This window comes from Podarcis cretensis (genome assembly GCF_951804945.1).
Source record: "Podarcis cretensis genome assembly, chromosome: Z".
NCBI classification, from domain to species: Eukaryota; Metazoa; Chordata; class Lepidosauria; order Squamata; family Lacertidae; genus Podarcis; species Podarcis cretensis.
This window is the reverse complement of record NC_137184.1, coordinates 3,841,839-3,861,307: the sequence shown is the minus strand read 5'-3', so window position 1 is coordinate 3,861,307 and position 19,469 is coordinate 3,841,839. Positions and strand designations below refer to the sequence as shown.

The 19,469-nt window shown below is 44.2% G+C and overlaps 2 protein-coding genes across 7 annotated transcripts in view; one reads left to right on the top strand and one right to left on the bottom strand.

Moving 5' to 3' along the window:
- Nucleotides 1–7,146, bottom strand: part of SLC25A25 (solute carrier family 25 member 25) — a 46,368-nt gene extending 39,222 nt beyond the window's left edge. The window contains exon 1 of one of the 2 annotated variants that reach the window (XM_079962126.1): nucleotides 6,811–7,146. In XM_079962126.1, coding sequence (XP_079818252.1) covers nucleotides 6,811–7,116 — 306 coding nt within the window. In that variant the 5' untranslated portion in view covers nucleotides 7,117–7,146. The remainder of the gene's footprint in view (nucleotides 1–6,810) is intronic. The other variant, XM_079962127.1, reaches the window with a different exon arrangement.
- A 255-nt stretch (nucleotides 7,147–7,401) lies between these two features.
- On the top strand, nucleotides 7,402–13,138 carry NAIF1 (nuclear apoptosis inducing factor 1). Of its 5 annotated transcripts, none has more exons than XM_079962236.1 (3): nucleotides 7,402–7,678; nucleotides 10,524–11,170; nucleotides 12,297–13,138. In XM_079962236.1, exons 2-3 carry the CDS (start codon nucleotides 10,663–10,665, stop codon nucleotides 12,707–12,709), a joined length of 921 nt encoding a protein of 306 aa, XP_079818362.1. In that variant the 5' UTR covers nucleotides 7,402–7,678; nucleotides 10,524–10,662; the 3' UTR covers nucleotides 12,710–13,138. The 5 variants fall into 5 exon arrangements, with proteins under 5 accessions (XP_079818362.1, XP_079818365.1, XP_079818361.1 ...); XM_079962239.1 differs by lacking the exon at nucleotides 7,402–7,678 and adding an exon at nucleotides 7,787–7,855; XM_079962235.1 differs by lacking the exon at nucleotides 7,402–7,678 and adding an exon at nucleotides 7,923–8,101.
- Nucleotides 13,139–19,469: the final 6,331 nt, after the last annotated feature.

Below are 19,469 nucleotides of genomic sequence, written 5' to 3'. Positions count from 1 at the left end.
TCCAACCGTTTAAAATTAAGTATATTCTAAGCAGAATAGGATAACCCCCCCCAAAAAAAACCCCTTTCCATCCAGTAGTTCTCGTGAACAAATTTCATTTAATCATAATGGCTCTATGCTCCTATGACACTTTTACTCAGTGGCTTCAATCGAGTACTCCCTGCTCCCTATCTATCGACCAGAAACTGTCCCACTAGCTGGCACACCCTTGCAGGATGAAGCATTCACTCAAACCCTTTGCACCCACCAGTGTGGCAAAGCAGCCCTCCTCTCCCTCCCACCACCACAAAAAGCTCTCGAAGCCTCACATCTGTTGCTTCTTCTTGACTGGTTTGTGCCATCATAATAGCTCCTTGCCCTTGTGTTCTTAACTAAAACTGGCTGGCCATATCATCCAATAATTTTTCAGGAGTGCAGTTGCTATCTTACTCAGTTCGAAATTAACCCATCACCAGTCTTTTTTTGCGACTCCAGAGCACCATCTAGCAACCAGGTTCAGATTTCCAGTTCAGACCACCCACACCCATCCATCTCTTCCTCTGCCTCTCTGTTTGCTCCACTGTTAAGGAGGCACCTCACTTTCGGTTCCTAGACAGAAGAGGGGTGGATTCCTTCCCACCTTATTTCAGAAGAGAAGATGCGCTGTATGGGTGTACTTTTAAGTAAAATGAGCCTTGCTTTGGGAGAGGAGGGGGAGAGAATCAAGGAAGAGTGGGGAGGTTGCTTTGTTGTTTTGACAAATGAGGTCCTGGAAAGCTGCTTTGGAGAGGTTGGGAACCTGCTTCCTTCCCCCAACCCCCATTGTTTAGGAGAAATATTTTAGTATTTTAAGACTTAGCATATGTAAGCTCACTTTAGAAATCTGACATCTGCTTGTTTTATTGTGATGAATCTCCTAATATTAGAGTCCCATTGACTGTATTTGCACAAGAAAACACCCCTTAAAAGAGAAGGCACCCATCAAGGGAGGGGGAGGGTGTGCTTACATTAATGCTTCAATGTTTTAAGAGATTCTCAAATTCTGGAAATTAAAAGGAACGTCCAGTGTTAGAAACTGAAATATAAAACCTAGGAGATGAATGGCACTTTAAACCTAGGTTATGAGTGCAACAATGGAATGTCCAGGTGCTCTTTTTAATAACAAGAATACGAAGCTGAAAATGAATGAACTCCAACTAAAAATCTTATGTTCATTTTTCACATGGTCTAGTCTTCATCTGAAGACTGCAAAAAAACAAAGTCATGCTTCCCCTGCCTGCCCCCCTAATATTCTTAAGAGGATCTCTTCTTCATTCTTCATAGAGTGGCTGGAAGTAGGGAGGCAGAAAAAGATCATCCTTTCCTTCCACTCTGCAGACAAGCCACTTTCCTTCATATAAATTTATCATTTTGGCACCGCAACTAATACATATTAAAGCCCTATACAACTGATGGCAGAGACACTACCTTGAGTGTCCAGTTTGCAAACCTAGGACTTAAGTGTCCTTCAATGAACCCACTCCAAAATTTGTTTTGATTTTAAGCCATCACTGTGAGAGTCTGAGGTAGATAACACTTTAACATGTACTATTTAAACCATCATAACTGGCAAGTATATTTCAAATTAAAAGCACATCATACATGGGTTTAAAAAGGGGAGGGGAGGAGAAAAGCCCCATTGAACTTGGTTGTGATTTACTTCTGAGTAACAGGCAGATTCAGATCAGGATTGAAAACAACCTTTTTTCCTAAATTGTGCCCTAATTGCTTCTTTTGTTTCTTATATATTGCATTTTATTGTATTACAATCTGAATTCCATAACATTATATTCATCTTAAGCCCTGTGAAATTCCTCCTGAGGTTTAATTTCTCATTTTTACCCTTTCATGCCTCACTTCCCCCTCTCCTACCTTACCATCTTTCTTGCCTTGGGCTCCCTGTCCATTAGTTACTATACCTGGTTTTGTGAAGATTTTTGGAGTGTTTTTATTTGGCTACCTTTTCATTTTTACTTGATTGATTCATTTTCACTTGTTTTTATTTGGCTGCCTTTTCATAGTGCAATATACAAATTTTAATAATAATAAATTGCCACAGTAAATATGGCATCCCAGGTACTCAGAACCTTTCATATAATTATAACATGACTTTGAAGGCCCAGCTGCTTAGACAGTCCCACCCAAAAAAAAAAAAAAAGTTAATTTGGAATTGGGACTCTCCTTTTGCATTTGCCTGGGTGTAAGCCCTTTTGACTTCAGTAGAATCTATTTCATGTAGGAATTGTTACACACACACACCATACACTATTGTGTATGGACGCTGAGGTCCAGTGCCGAGGGCCTTCTGGCGGTTCCCTCATTGCGAGAAGCAAAGCTACAGGGAACCAGGCAGAGGGCCTTCTCGGTAGTGGCCCCTGCCCTGTGGAACGCCCTTCCAGTAGATATCAAAGCGATAAACAACTACCTGACATTCAGAAGACATCTTAAGGCAGCCCTGTTCAGGGAAGTTTTTAACGTGTGATATTTTACTGTATTTTTGGTTTTTATGGACGCCACCCAGAGTGGCTGGGGAGGCCCAGCCAGATGGGCGGGGTATAAATAATAAATTGTTGTTGTTGTTGTTGTTGTTGTTGTTGTTGTTGTTGTTGTTGCTGAGGCTGAGCCTCATTTATGTTTGTGGTGTCCAGTTAAGAATTTCTATTTAAAATGTGATATTAACAATTTGTCACTGATTTGTGTGATAGTTCATGCATTTCAAAAAAAAAAAAAAAAGAAAGAAAGTGCTGCTACATGGGGTGGGAAGGGAATGGCAACTAGCCATTCTGTTTTTTTCCAGGTTCCAGGAGCCATTTGGCTCCTAGCTTTTATATTTCAGTTTCTAACACTGATTATCTCAGCACCTCATGCCTCTTACAGGTATCCCTATTGGCAACTCCTCCAGAACAGCACCACGTTGCTTCCCCATGACTCCGAAGTGCAGCTTTCCCAACCATGCCATCTTCTGTAAAGCACAGAACGTTTCTTTGTCTTGGGATGGCTGAAATTGCTCTAAGTAGCAATGCAGACACTTATTATTCCACAAGGCTCATGAGATTGGAATGCCTGTCTTTAAAAATATAAAACGAGGGTACTAACTGCCCTCTTGTGCCTCAAGAAAATAATGGATCTAAAAGTGAACACGTTTTCCATGGAGAGGCTCCCAAGGAGCTAGTCAGCATCAATCTTTGTGATGCTCTAGTAGTCTATACTTCCATAAAGAATGGTTTCTGGAACTAAAAATGATGGAGTAGGAAGAAGGCTGCACATGCAATTACCCCCCAGTGGAGAACCTTTGGCCCTTCAGGTGTTGCAGAACCGCAGCTCCTATTATCCCAGACCACTGACCATGCTTGCTGAACTACAGCTCCCATCAGCTCCAGCAGCATCTGAAGGGATGAAGGTTTCTCAGACCTGCCATAAATGGTGACAACTGTAACTTGCTGCATCAAGTCTGCCTGAGAAACATCCTCACCTGGAAGTCATCATTGCTAAATCCAGATATTTGTTGTCAGAAAGAGAAACAGACTGCTTCCATTTTAGATAGTATTAGCCCAAACATACATATGATTGATAATCATGAAAAGCTTGCAGCCATCCAATGGGATGTACTATTATTTTTATATATAGCATCATTAGTGTACATGGCACTTTACAGAGTAACTAACTAAACCAAATATACAGGCCCCTGCCCTGAGGTGCTTACAATCTATATTTAAAAGAATAAGCAATAGTGAATTATACACAAATGCAAATACATGTACTTGGGCTCTGTGTCAGTTGGGAAGTGAGAACTAAGAAAAATAGGATGGGACTAAATGCAGAACTTTACATATAAATTCATACTGAATATGTAGGATGCAGAGCAAGTAGGTGTTGAGATATTATTTTGGTGGTAGCAGAATTCTGGGGAGGATGTGACAGCAGAGATGTGACAAAGAATGGCCAGGAAAAAGCATGTTGCAGTGGTCAAGACTAGCTGGAGCACTAACTAACAATTTAGCCAAGGAACCAGATTTCCACTGCCCGCCCCGCCCTTATTTTGCATATGAGAACATACCAGTTTTTAGTTACACACTAAATACAGGAAGTTAAGGAGAACAAAAAGAAGGGCGCCTAGACATTTTGTTTTGGCACCCACAACTGAGGTCCATAGAGCCACATGGCTCCTAGCATTCTTATGTCAGTTTGTAGCATTGACCTGTTCATAGGGGTGTACTACAAAGCTGTGACTGAAGTTGGAGTGTAAATTGAGGTGGCTTAGGAGAAAAGAAAAGTTAAATCATGCACACAGGTAATGATTCTCCCAGAATCCTAGAAATTTGAATGAGACAAGAATGTATGGCAAATACATGCACATGGATGTAAAATGCCAGAGCACAAATTCTCTTCTGTGCTGGGAGTAAGCATAACTGTTAAGTTTCACAACGCACACATGCTGTATTTTTATGAATGTGCCTGCTTTGGAAGCCAGCTCAGGACAGGCTATAGGAGGGTAAATGTATGGTATATTGGGTTCAGCAGGCAAAGAAGAACCTTCTGCAACTTGAAACAGTATTTGCTCACTACAAGTAAACAATCTTCTATGAAATGCTGTAGGGAAGCAATTGACTATAGAAATGACTGCTATGACCAATGACCATAATATGATAATAGCATGATTGTATTGGTCACCCAGGGTTTAGTCACCCCAGTAAAAACAAAACAAAAACAAAAAAGCCATAGCCCCTCACACCGTTTCAGAAGTGAAAACAAGGAAATGCTTATTAATGCTTCTACACATCACTGCCATAGGCTTCCTACCACCACCACTACATTGTCTCCATCTGCTGTATTCTGCTGCAAAAGAATGAATTCCACCAACTTAAAAACTTGAGAAAGTTACTATTAAAGATATACTGTACTAGGAAAACATCATTGTCCTACCATTTATTATCAACTAAAAATGAGCATCCGTATATGAAGTGGCAGGCAGCAGTCCATCCACTATCAGCTGCAACTGACAGATTTACAAATTATGAATTATAAATACAGCAACCTTCAGAAATGTGCAGCTACCTGGATGAAGGGAAGAAAAAGCAGTGAACACTGGCTTCATATGCATATTTCAAGCGTTCTTAATACTAACTTAGTTAAAAGTTGAAGGCATTATAACTCAACTCTAACCATGCCGCTATGATTCTACACTAATGATATGATACGCATGCTACTCTGGGAATCAGGTTATTATAAATTAACACCTAGAACAAGTAGATAAAGCTATATACTTTACACATACATGAGTATGTATAATGGTGTTTGTTTTTTACATCTCTCATCCAATTTGAACAGCTTTTAAAGAGGATTGGACAAATTCATGGAGTACAAGACTATCAGTGGTTGCTGGGACCAGTTGCCAGTTGCTGGGGATTGCAGGTGGGCAGAGAGCTGTTTGCACATCTTGCAGGCTTCCTACAAGGACATCAGTCAATGTGAGAACAAGATGCTGAACTAGATTCTGGTCTCATCCAGCAGGCTCATCTTACTGTTCTTGTATCACTTGTACCGTAACATGATAAAGACTAATTAAAAACTGCAATTTCAGTCAGATGGTTGCTTATTTCCTTGATATCTATCTGATGGGAAGCCATTCCACATGGCGGGTGCCACTACCAAGAAGGCCCTCTGCCTGGTTCCCTGTAACCTCACTTCTCGCTGTAAAGGAACTACTTGCGGTAAGGGAACTGCCATAAGGCCTTCAGAGCAGGACCTCAGTATCTGGGCTGAACAATGGGGGTGGAGATGATCCTTCAGGTATACAGTCATACCTCATGTTGCGTCCACTCCAGGATACGTGTTTTCATGTTGCGTCCCGCTGCAACCCGGAAGTACTGGAACGGGTTACTTCCGGGTTTAGCCACTCGCGCCTGTGCAGAAATGCTAAATCGCACATGTGCAGCAGCACTAAATCGTGCCGCGTGGAGACACGGCACTTTGGTTTGCGTCAGTTCTGTGTTACAGATGGGCCTCCGGAACGGATCCCATCCATAACATGAGGTTCCACTGTATTGGGTCGAGGCCGTTTAGGAAACGTACTGGGAGCCAACTGAGATCAAGGTGGCCAACACCAGTAAGATTACAGTAAAAACATAATGGGGGGGCAATTTAAAATACAGGTTAAAATGCAATTTCAAATGCAGCCTCATTTTAAAAGTAGCCCATAGATCAAAGCCATAAGGGGAGGGAAACATAAGGGTCAGACTGAGTCCAAACCAAAGACCAGGTGGAACAACTCTGTTTTGCAGGCCCTGTGTAAAGATGTCAAGTCCCGCAGGGCCCTCGTCTCTTGTGACAGAGCGTTCCACCAAGTCGGGGCCAGTGCTGAAAAGCCCCTGGCCCTAGTTGAGACCAATCTAACTACCTTGCGACCTGGGACCTCCAAAGTGTTGTCATTTGTGGACCTTAAGGTACTCCGCGAGGCATACCAGGAGAGGCGGTCCTGTATTATCTTTTATATGTTCAGGGAAGTGTTTAATGTGTGACATCTTAGTGTATTTTTGGTCTTTGTGGAAGCAGCCCAGAATGACTGGGGAAACCCAGCCAGATGGGCGGGGTACAAATAATAAATTATTAATTATTATTATTATTTTTTAAAATTAAGGTTTGCAACAAATTAGCCTTTCCCCCCAAATGACAGAAGCTGCATCGTAACACGAGAACAAGGGGCGGGAAGAAGAGGGACACGGGCCTTTCGAGGTGTTACGCAGCGGTGGGTGAAAGAAGCAGGTCTGGCGGAGGAATTGCGGAAGGGCTTACCCACACATCCCTCTCGGAGCGCTGAAGCCCGAGGCGCTGCAGGCCGATTAACAAGTCGTGGACACAGAGCGCGCCGTCGCGGTTCACGTCCAGCTGAAGGAAGAGGCTCCGCAGGCGCCGCTCCTGCTCCGGGGGCGAAGCGAAAGAAGCAGGAGGGGACGAGCCGCCGCTTCCATCAAGGGCGGGTATGGCGGGGGCTCCCGCCACCGCCGCGCTCAAAGGGGTCGCCGTGGCGGCGGCGCCGCACTGGCAGAGGACGCCGTTCACCACCGGGGAAGCCAGCGAGCGCCGCGCGCGAGCCGGCATGCCCAGTTACCTCAGCCGCCACGCACGCGCACCCCCACCCTTGCGGCGGCTCGCCGGGAAATGGCGCCGCGCCTGCTTCAAAGGAGCCGGCCTCTTTCTCTTTTTACCCACCCGGCCTGCGCGCGCCGCTCGCTGATTGGCTGATTGCGTCAACGTAACGGAACCGAGTCACCTGGTTGGCCAGATCAGTGTGTCGTCACCCGAACCGCCGGCAAAAAAAAAGGGGGGGGGAAAGGGAAGGGGCTCGCGACGCCCGCTATTAACCAATCAAAAGGGGGCATGGAAGATCCTATGAAGCCAAAGAAGGCGGGGACGCAAAAGGACAGGGCGCCGGGCGACACGTGACTCGGGCGTCCTTTCCCCCCCCCCCATCCGCCTCTTTCCACCCACCCAACTCCGTGTTTCGCTAGCTTTCTTGACAGGCACGAGTACCGGTAAAGTACTACATATACACATTTCGTGCGCTTTCTGATGAGAAGGGCAGGACGGCACGAAAGCCTCTCAGCCAATGAAAATGAAGGATTGGCAAGATGGCGTGCAGCGATTGGACAAAGAGATTTGGGTAAGGAGGGGGATGGCCTATTCGCCAATGTAACTGCATACGGACAGCTAGTGGGCGTCGAGGCAAAAAAAAGGCAGGAGGCGGAACTTCAAATATGATAGGCAAGACTGTGGCGGAGCGGTGTGGAGAAGTGTAATTTGCATATGATGGGCATGAGTGTTACCCAATACGCAACCAGTAAGTGCTGCCCTACGTCTAATAAGGCGGGGCAAACAGCTAGACGAGGGATAGCGGTCTTTGGCGCAAATCCAAAGCGAGCCAATAGTAGCGAAGCGTTGCGGGTGGGGGTGGACACCGGGTCGTGAAAGGCAGGAGGACAGTCCAATAAAAGTGGAGAGACAAGAGACGCTGATTCTGGAAGCCATTACGCCACTGCCGCAGACTAGAGGCCCTCTTTGGTGTGGGATTCGACCGGTAGTTGGGGTACGCAATTTGCGTATTATTATTTTTGTGTGGTTTTTTTAAAAGTATTTATTATTTTGGGAAATATAAATGGGGAGCGAGGAAGGGGCTCCCCTGGGGGCACTTAGGGCTCCAGCCTCGCTTGAGGCCGGCGGGGCAGTTATCCAGGGTCCCCACCCTCCTTCTAGGCGTTGGGCCTTTCCTGGGTTCCCCTCAGCGCCCTCTGGCGCTCTTTGCCGCCGCCTCCCTCAACCTTCCCCTCACGCCCATCTTCTCCTTTATCCTGTGCTGGGTTTCACCTCAGCAAACTCCCGTCCACGGAATCATAGCATCGTAGAGTTGTGAGGGATCCCAGGGGTCATCTAGTCCAGCCCGCTGCGATACAGGAATCTCGACTAAAGCATCCCTGATATATTGCCATCCATCAGGGGATTCTCCCCCCTCATTCTCCATTAGAAATATTTAATTATTATTTATTTGTTAAATTATTTATTAAACCCTTCACCCAAAGATCGCAGTGTGGCTCACACCCGCCCGCACATATCTTGAAGGTTGGAAGTTTCATATCATTCTTCCTCCCGCCTCTCCTCGGAAACCACAAACTTCCAAAGAAATCATGTTTAATTTACCCTCTTCCTTTTTCTCTCCCCCACCCCCATAGTCATCCTTTTTTCCTTCTCCCTCTTAAATTTAAAACTAGTTCTTTTTCTTCTCCTTTCCCTCAAGAAATCACACTGGCATTTTAAAACAGTATGTTTTCGTTCCTCCTGCCCAGTATACTCTTGGGTGTCCAGTATAGGTCATGCATGGAGTAGCCCCATTGAAATCAATGGGCACAGGCAAGGCGTAGTTGGATACAGTCCCTGAATTTGATTTTTTTTTTCTTTCCTCGGAAACTGTTATTTGTTTCCCCCCTTCCTCTTCTGCTCCCATAAATTTAAGGAATACAGGCAGGTCTCAGCTTATGCTGGAGGTTACAGTCCAGAGGGATAGCACGTAAAGCCAAAATAGTGTATAGCCAAAACACATTGGGTGCAATGGCAGGTAGGATTGCTAAATGTTCTTTTACTGGACTCCCACCCTTTTAAAAAATAATAATAACTGCCAAGTGTGTACAGCTGAATATGCGTAAGTTAAATACTTGCAAGTTGTGAGTTACGTGCATGCATTATATTTCAGTTTTTCTTTATTCCCTACCCACTCAGAAAATTTACTGAAATTACACTTTGCGATGTAATGAAATTTCAGTTTTCACTCCTTTCCTAACATAGCGGTAGGTGCTTTCTCTGTTCCAAAATATTCTCTTGTGGTAGGAAACTCCTTTTTTTGTAATTATCTTGATTAGCACCACTGACCCTAAAAATTACTAATTTTTTTAATGGTACAATACCATTCATGTCCACTCAGAGGCAGTGGCGTAGCTTGGGGGGTGCAGGGGGGGCCGGCCGCACCGGGCGCAACATCTGGGGGTTAGGGTTAGGGATAGGTTTAGGGGGCGCAAATCCAGGGTTAGGGGGCGCAAATTACTTGCCTTGCCCCGGGTGCTGACAACCCACGCTACGCCACTGCTCAGAGGTAAGCCCTATTTATTTACTGCAGGGTGAGACTAGAACTGCAGCCTTAATTTCAGGACTGCACCATCCCAATCTTACTTACTCAGAAGTTAGTCCTATTGGACTCAGTGGAACTTCCCATATATGTGTGCATAAAACCAGAATCTTAATAACACAGTCACACATAACCCTTTCATCTGCCTCCTGCCATTTTTAAATAGTTAAGCCACCACCCCATCATCGTGCATACAGGACACTTGGCTCTTCAAAACCAATAATGCATACTGTTCCCACTTGCTTTCTGTATTTTAGACCAGAAACCCCTCTACCCAGAAAAACCCTTTTGATCTTCAAAAAGTTGCCATATAAATCTAATAATCAACTGCTTTCCACTGACCAAGATGTAGTAACATATTCCTGCCCAGTCTTTGCAATTTATGGCTTTGAACATACTGATAATTTATAAGTGCATCTCTTGAAGATAATGCTGCCTCCTCGTACAGAAAAAGCCAAACTTTAGTTCTTCAAGGAGACCCTGCTGGGTGTCCTCTGCTGGATTGTATTTGGTAAAAGGACACCTACTTGGTGACAGCACCCACCCTCTAGAATACCCTCCCTCAAGAAAATTGTGGAGAGATGATCAATGACCTTTAAGTGCTTCTCAGTAATTTCCAGGGTTACCCCAGCTTTCTTGGTACGTTTGACTGGTTGTGTGTACTAAGTTTTATTCGTATTAAAGAGTTGTGTTTTGTTTTGATCTCATTACATCAAGGTTTTAGGAAATTTTATTGAATGTTTTTTATTGTTTTCATGTAAACTGGTTATAGAGGTTTTTATTACACTAACCACTTTGGTCACAAGGAATAACCTTGCTTCTCAACTTTTTCTAGAGTTTAGTTGTTTACTGCAGCCAGATCTGTGTCCTTGGCAGCTGCATTTCAACCTTCCCAGACATCCTGATATCCTGTTTTGTCTCTGGACTTCACCAAGGCCCACAGCACCCAGTTTGCTTTGGGACTTGAACATTCCATGGCAATGGCATCCCCTCCGGCTCCGCCGGCTAAAAAGCGGAAAATGAACTTCTCGGAGCGAGAAGTGGAGATAATTGTGGAGGAGCTTGAGCGGAGCAAGCACCTACTGATCAACCACTTCAATGCTGGCGTACCACTGGCTGCTAAGGCTGCTGCTTGGCACAACATCCTACGCCGTGTTAATGCTGTTGCTACCTGCCGCCGGGAGCTGCCTGAAGTCAAGAAAAAATGGTCTGATCTCAAGACGGAGGTGCGACGCAAGGTGGCACAGGTCCGGGCTGCAATGGAAGGAGGTGGCGATGGCCAGGATGGAGGTGTTGAGGGCCAAGATGCTGAAGATCCATTAGGAGTCACAGCTGCTCCAGTTATTCTAACTCCCATGCAGCAGCGCATCTGTAACTTGCTGGGGGAAGCCACCATTATTAGCCTGCCTGCTGGAGACTGTACTTCAGATGGATCAGAGATACCTATTACTGCTGCAGCCACAACAGTCACCCTTACTCAGAGTGAGTGTGTTGTTTCTTCCTTCCCCATGTTATACACAATGCTTAAATGAAATATTCAGTGAAATAAAGTTATTTGATTTCTTAGATTGTACGCTGACCTGTGATCATCAAATGAAGGGAAGTATAGAAATTTGATGGTTAATAATGAAAATTCTGTAATGGATAATAAGCCTTCACTTGAAGCATCCATTGGGTTGAGCTAATTCAATTGTTTTCATTTGATTTTCTCATTGCAAACAGCTGAAAGTCTGTAAATTTTGATATGCCTGCTTTGCAATGGGGGCTGGATAATTTTGTTTGCAACTGTAAGTAGAACTAACTTTGGATTATAACCCTCAATCTTCTCATTTGTGGTTTGAGTCAAGATTATGGATTTTTCTCACACCACATCTTTCTTACCATTGCCAGGCTGTTTTGTGTTATCACCCACAGTGCCTTGTCAAAACCATTTTGTTTTTGTGCTATTGTTACTGGGGTTTTTTGGCATTTTCTTTCCCTCTTACCTTGTTCTTCTCTGTTCAATCCCTCCAAAAGAGTACAGATAAAATCCTTGTGAAAACTTCAGGATTTTTTTCAGGATGCTTTAATTGTTCCAGTTTTTACTATGTAAACTGCTATGTGAAGACCACAGCGAAGTTTGAAGTGTAAAAAAGCAGCAGAATATATTAAGAAACATGTTGGAGAGGGATGAAATTAGATGATGGAACCTTAAAACGCAATTACAGTGGTACCTCGGGTTACATACGTTTCAGGTTACAGACTCCACTAACCCAGAAATAGTACCTCGGGTTAAGAACTTTGCTTCAGGATGAGAACAGAAATTGTGCAACAGCAGCGCAGCAGCAGCAGGAGGTCCCATTAGCTAAAGTGGTGCTTCAAGTTAAGAACAGTTTCAGGTTAAGAATGGACCTCCGGAACGAATTAAGTACGTAACCAGAAGTACCACTGTATATGTAATTTGGGTTATAAACTTTGGTTCTGTTGAGTAGAAAGTCACTAGTTTTGTTGAATTGGAATATAATTGTTAAGTAACAAATGTAACTTTCTATATAGAAAAAGGATTAAAATATCATCTAAACGTATGAATATTGTAGCTTAAATAAAATTTCCTTCCTCTTCTTCTTAGTTCCAGCTGAGACAACATACCATAGTTTGGAGGATGGTGTTGTGGAGTACTGCACAACAGAAGCTCCGACCACAGTCACTGCCGAGGCCCCCTTAGAGATGATGGCTCAACAAGCAGAAGTCTCTGTGAAGCCTCAGGAACTGAAGAGCCGCATTGCCCTGAACTCAGCCAAGCTCCTGCAGGAGCAGCGAGTGACCAATCTCCACATGAAAGAGATGGCCCAGAACATCGAGCAGCAAAATGACCTCCTGCAGATGATCCGCCGCTCTCAGGAAGTACAGGCATGTGCACAGGAGCGCCAAGCCCAGGCCATGGAAGGGATGCAGGCTGCTCTGAATGCTCTTGTGCAGATCCTTCGCCCCATGATTAAGGACTTCCGCCGGTTTCTACAGAGCAATGCTCCTGCTCCTTAAGTGGCCTCAGACCCCAGCAGAGCAGCCCAAAACGGACAAGATGGCATCATTCAATGAAATAAAATGGACAAGATGGCATCAGTGAAATAAAATGGACAAAATGGCATCATTCAGTGAAATAAAATGGACAAGATGGCATCATGCAATGAAGTGAAGCCTTCCAGGCACAGACTTGATCAAGAGAACGAGCAGTGTATTTCTTAGTATTTGACAGTGTCTGCAAACTGATTCAGTGCCTGCCCTTTTTTTTTTTTTTTTTTTTTTTTTTTTTGCTGAAAACCTATTCTGGATTATTTCTGCTCTTGCTTTTTGTTTTTTAAAATGTGTGCACCATTTCTAGATGTGGCCTGCATAGAGCATATGTGACAAATGCGTAATTTAACATTGGACTTTCAAAATTGGGAAAATAGATTTTATATAAAAGAGAAACTTTTTTTGTTTTCGTTTATTGTGTTAAGAAAGACCATTTTCATTAATTTTAGGTAAGCATTAGCTTTGTCATATAATGGCAACAAAAGAAAACATCAAACATTTTAATTGTCAAGGAGTCAGTCAAATTCATTTTCAAAAGTAATTGGCTGTCATAAAAATGCAGATTTGAGGTATATTTCAGCATAAGCTGTCCACAGCACACTGACCCCCATGCTGTACAGTAAAATTTTGTCTATTCCATTGAGCTTCTGAGGCAAGCAAAGAAATCCTATAAATAATGAGTTCTTTCCTATCTATCTATATATAAATAAATAACAATTCTTTCTCCCTACTCTTCAAGAAGGAAATTTTCTGAAGAACTCTTTTGAGAAATCTCTCCCTAGGAGTGGAGGGAAGAACAGAGTACATAATGAGCAGTATTTTCTCTTAGCCGTAGCAATACTCCCCATGTCTGCCATTACCTTTAAAATGCTCGCTCTTTGGCTACTTCCTTAGACATGCATAGCAACACAACTGGAATAGTTAGCTATGTGTGTGTACATGCAGCTGTAAAATAAAATAGCTTTGATGGTTATGCATTGGACCAGGCTAGGCTTTTGTCATCAACTGTCACACAAGCTGGTCAGGTTTCTTTTACAGTGGTACCTCGGTTTTTGAACATAGACCGTTCCGGAAGACCATTCAAGTTCTGAAACGTTTGAAAACTGAAAACTCAATAGGTGACAGATAGCATTCAGGATCTTGCACTCAGCAGAAGCTGCATGGCATGTTCGACTTCCGAAAAGTGTTCGAAAACCAAAGTATTTGCTTCCAAATTTACAGCGTTCAAAAACCGAAATGTTCGTTAACGGAGAAGTTCAAAAACAGAGGTACCACCGTATTTATTTATTTATTTATTGACTTTATATACCATCCTTAATCCAAGGATCCCAGGGCAGTTTACATATAAAAACACATAACATAGTAACTAACAATAATTAACAATAAAAATAATTACTGCAGCCCAGTCAGAGGTGGGCTAGCACCTTTGTTTGAAAGAGCGTTCTGTGTTGACAGTTTGTAACTCCTACTGCCTTGCCTGATTGGAGCTTTTTAGTTTAGAAAAAAAAAGTATTGTAACACCAGTTAGACCAAACATTTGGCTGCAGCTATCATCCCTAGCCATTGTTGCCTGAGGCTGGTGGGAGTTTTATTCAAAAACATATGGGAGGCATCAGATTAGAAAAGGCTGCTTTAGCTTTTTCTCACAGGAAAAGTACTCCAAATTTTATTCATGGCTAGCAATAAGTGTTGGAAATCCTGGAAGCTAAGACTCAAGTTTAGGACAAGTACTCTGGTGAGAGCCCCAGCAGAGATAGGTAAAGGTAAAGGTACCCCTGCCCGTACGGTCCAGTCTTGACAGACTCTGGGGTTGTGCGCCCATCTCACTTAAGAGGCCAGGGGCCAGCGCTGTCCGGAAACACTTCCGGGTCACGTGGCCAGCGTGACATCGCTGTTCTGGCGAGCCAGAGCCGCACACGGAAACGCCGTTTACCTTCCCACCAGTAAGTGGTCCCTATTTATCTACTTGCACCCGGAGGTGCTTTCGAACTGCTAGGTTGGCAGGCGCTGGGACCGAGCAGCGGGAGCGCACCCCGCCGCAGGGATTCGAACCGCCGACCTTTCGAGAAAAGTGTGGTAATGTTAAATCTTTAAAATATGAACTTTCCCACGAATCCTACTCCCTAGGACACAAATAGACCACATATTTGGTAAGTTATGTAAACATTTTGCATGCAGAAGTGTGCATGCACACGAAAGCTCATACCAAGAACTAACTTAGTTGGTCTTTAAGGTGCTACTGGAAGGAATTTTTTTATTTTGTTTTGTCTATGGCAGACCAACACGGCTACCTATCTGTAACTTTAAAGAACTTTAAAATTCATGAGCTTTTCCATACCAGTAAGAAAAACTTGCACAGACAATAAAATGCTGCTTACAGTGGTGCCCCGCAAGACGAATGCCTCGCAAGACGGAAAACTCGCTAGACGAAAGAGTTTTCTGTTTTGGAGGTGCTTCGCAAAACGAATTTCCTATGGGCTTGCTTCGCAAGACGAAAATGTCTTGTGAGTTCCTGCAGTTTTTTCCCCCATTTCCCCCCTTTTTCTAAGCCGATAAGCCGCTAAAAGCTGCTAAACCACTAATAGCGCTAATCCGCTAAGCCGTCAATAGGCTTGCTTCGCAAGACGAAAAAACCGCTAGACGAAGAGACTCGCGGAACGGATTCTTTTCGTCTTGCGAGGCACCACTGTAGTTACAAGATGGTACAAGTTCCTTAACAACTCGTGTAGGAAAATGCTAGTTACAGACTCCATTCTTGTCTGAAGCAAAAGAGTCTGTTTAAAGCCATGTTGCTGAGCTGGAGGAACTAGCTCAATCCTCCTCACACACTGAATTCACATGCAGGCTGAGTATAACAAAAGGTTTGCTTGCCCATTTCCCCCCAAGGTAAGGGTAAGCAACATGGGCTAAACCTGACAGGATGGCTTAATCCATTGTATTAACCCCTTCATGCATTAATTCCACTCAAGAATGCTGGTTACATGAAGCTGGTTACCCAACAGGAAGAAGCTAGGTAGAAAGTGTTGACAGCTGTCTCAATCAGTATATAACCCAATTTCACCTGGCTATTTAGGTCCAGATTGAATTGTTGACCAATACAGCCTCAGGAACTACAGAGAATGGCTCTGCCTGTCATGGGTTCCACCTATTGTTTGGGGTGCCTGACTTCCATCCTTCCAGGTAAATGGAGTGCCAGTCACCTCCAAGAAGGGAGCAGACACATTTGACAGACTAAATACACCTCAGTGGCAGAGTACTTCCTTTGCATATATAACAGGGATGGGGCATGTCAGGACCTCCAGGTGTTCTGGGACTCCCATTGTCCCCAGCCAGCTTGGCCAATGTTCAAGGATAATGGTAACTGGAATTCAGTAACACCCTGGTAGCACCACTTAGTAGATGACAGGAAAGGCATTTGTTTGCCTCAGACCTGGAAAAGCAGCTGCCAGACACAAGTACAGTAGTAGAAAAATTTGGGGTGGATGGACAAATAAAGTACAGTGGTACCTCGGGTTAAGAACTTAATTCGTTCTGGAGGTCCGTTCTTAACCTGAAGCACAACTTTAGCTAATGGGGCCTCCCACTGCCCCACCGCGCCACCAGAGCACGATTTCTGTTCTCATTCTGAAGCAAAGTTCTTAACCCGAGGTACTATTTCTGGCTTAACGGAGTCTGTAACCTGAAGCATCTGTAACCCGAGGTACCACTGTAGTCTCATCTGGTGAGACTATTTGTCCTATTTCTGTCCAATTCCATTTCTGACCTGCTGGTGGTGCTATCCATCCATTCTTGTCTTATTTTTGAAAGCTGTTCCTTCAAAGTAGAATAAATAACAAAAGACCTTAGCTAAATTTGAGGACCTTATTTAACTGTAAGCAATATTGCTAAATAAAATATGCAGTCTGACATACGGAGAGGCCTAGAGCTGCAGTGGTACAGCTACATGCTGTGAGTCTGAGCAAAGATTTTACAACTGGCTGGGTTTGTGCCATCATACTATATTGTTTTCAGTTATATTTTGTATAGTGAAACATCACAGAGAAAATCTGATCAAGCCAAGAGCGTGGCAAAATTGAAGTCTTTTACCAGCAGGTATTGGAAACCTCCAGATGCTTTGGACTCCCATAAATTCTGAACGTTGGCCATGCTAGCCGAAGCTGATGGGAATTGGAATTTCAACACGTTTGTAGGTCACCACACTGGCTGCCCCAATTTACTGTGACTCTTACATGCGAGGAAAGATTAGGTGCTGAGTTTATTGCTTCAATCCGGGGGGGGGGGGGACAAGAGAGTTCTCCCAGTATACCTGAAGGAGCGTCTCCACCCCCATCGTTCTGCCCGGACGCTGAGGTCCAGCTTCAAGGGCCTTCTGGCGGTTCCCTCATTGCAAGAAGCGAAGCTACAGGGAACCAGGGAGAGGGCCTCCTCGGTAGTGGCGCCCGCCCTGTGGAACGCCCTCCCATCAGATGTCAAAGCGATAAATAACTACCTGACATTCAGAAGACATCTTAAGGCAGCCCTGTTCAGGGAAGTTTTTAATCTGTGATATTTTAGTGTATTTTTGGTTTCTATGGAAGCTGCCCAGAGTGGCTGGGGAAACCCAGCCAGATGGGCGGGGTACAAATAATAAATTATTATTATTATTATTATTATTATTATTATTATTAACACACCACAAGGTACACATACACATCCCTTGACACATGCAGACACATGACCACACACTTCACAGCTGGTACAGGTGCTGTGACTGCAAGGTGACTGGTCTAGGAGTTCAGAGTGAGGAGGACATAGCAAGACCCTGGCATCAGATGTGTCATGCTGCTCCAGGTGGATGCATAGTTTGTATTGCCTAAAATACGCTGGTTTTTTGCCCATGCTGTTACAGAGGAGGCTGATCATTCAGACAAAGGGGCACATCCCAGCCAACTTCAGTCCGCCCCTCAGGCCTGTCCTCACCTGCCTGCCAATGTGGCACTGGTTATCAGTTTCCTCCTCCTCCTCAGTCTCAGTATTGCCCTTGTACAGCTCAGCAGGGAGGAGGAGGAGGACAAAGCTAGAATTAGTTGGCTCTGCCCATCACTGGCTCTGGCTCCACCTACTGTTGGCCTCCACCCTAACCTGCACCCTATGAGTTGCACTGGGCGCCAGCCATTTCTGGGCTCTTGTTTCCACAGCTATTGGTACCCCTCCTAAGCACATACTTAGTTTGCCTGTTGGGTAATCCAGCATTGTTTGGGAGCAGGCCATCTGGCAAATACCCTGGTCCCAAACCATTTAGGGTTTTATGATCGGCACCTTGAATTGGGTCTGGAAATTAATGGGGAGCCAACACGGGTTGAGTGAAACCAGAGTAATATGTTCCTAATGGTTACTCCCCAGAGAACACTGTTGCTAAATACGGCGTTGTTAGTGGTAGCGTCGACTTGAGCTCCGCATCAGTTAATGCGGTTTTTATTATTTTTATCAGTCTTTTATTAGCTTTTATCAGCCTCAGTATTTTATCTATGTCATTTGGCAGCTATTATATTCACAAAGCTTGAGTTAAGGGCTTGAGTTAAAAGTCTTAGAGAAAGTCTTGGAAAGTCTCGGAGAAAGCCTTAATTAGCTGCAGCTCAACTAAAACTACCAACACTTATCAGCAGGAGTGGAGATTAAGCACCCTATCGTGGGAGGACTCCGAACTTCCTGATTTACAGCAGAAATTAGTAGCGGCTCTATCTCTGGGAAAATGTCTAGGAAAAAGAAGCGACCAGCCTCTTTTCCACAAGTGAGCCCACAGCAGAAGAGCAAGCAGAGTAAAATAGACAATTTTGTAAGAGCACAGAACTCAGAACCTACTACATCAAATAGAACTCATTTCCAGGTAGGGGAATAATAAATTAATACAATAAATTAATGTGGCCTTTCAGTTTCATCCTGTGTATATTGACAGCAAACTCAATTATCTAGCTGTGGATTATTATGCAAATAAAGCAGCACTATTCATACCCAAGAGGGAGGACAGCTTGAAACAGCCCACAGAGGCTCAATGGCCACAGAATGCTGAATAATGAAAAATCAGGGGGTAGGGGAATGGAATGGAGTAGCTTGGGAAAGGGCATGGTTGGTAAGCTCACTGCACTGCAACATTTCATGGCAAGTCCCACAAGCTAATTGTTATGTACTGTACTGAGCTGAATCCTAGATCAATAGGATCCAGAATGCAGCAGTCTGATTGGTCTGCAGGAACCACCCAATCCAGCTCCAGCTGGAAGTGAATCAGCGACCTCATTGGCCTGCAGGAGCAGCCAATCAGGCTCCTGGATGAAGTGAATCAGCAACCTGATTGGCCTGCAGGAGCAGCCAATCAGGCTTCTGGAGGAGGTGAATCCACAACCTGATTGGCCTACAGGAGCCACCCAGAATTAGCCAATCACATGTGCCCCATAGACGTTTTGGTGAAAGTTTCGTTCATTGCTACCATGATCTGAATAAAGAGCATGAAATTCACACTCGACTCCGAGTATATTTCACTAATGAAAAATACAAGAGAATTGAAGAGTTGCACATAGTCTGTTATCAACTTAAGCTGAGAAAATACAAGCTTAGAGTCAGTCACTGTCATAGAATAATCCTCCTAGTGGGGATAGGTAAAGGTAAAGTTACCCCTGAACATTAGGTGCAGTCGCGGACAACTCTGGGGTTGTGCGCTCATCTAACTCTATAAGCCGAGGGAACCGGCGTT

What these genes read in the sequence shown, in the direction of transcription:
- NAIF1 (XM_079962236.1), top strand. Translation starts at nt 10,663, where the DNA reads ATGGCAATGGCATCCCCTCCGGCTCCGCCGGCTAAAAAGCGGAAAATG. An exon ending in AACAGTCACCCTTACTCAGA is followed by an intron (nt 11,171 to 12,296) that starts GTGAGTGTGTTG and finishes TCTTCTTCTTAG; the next exon opens with TTCCAGCTGAGACAACATAC.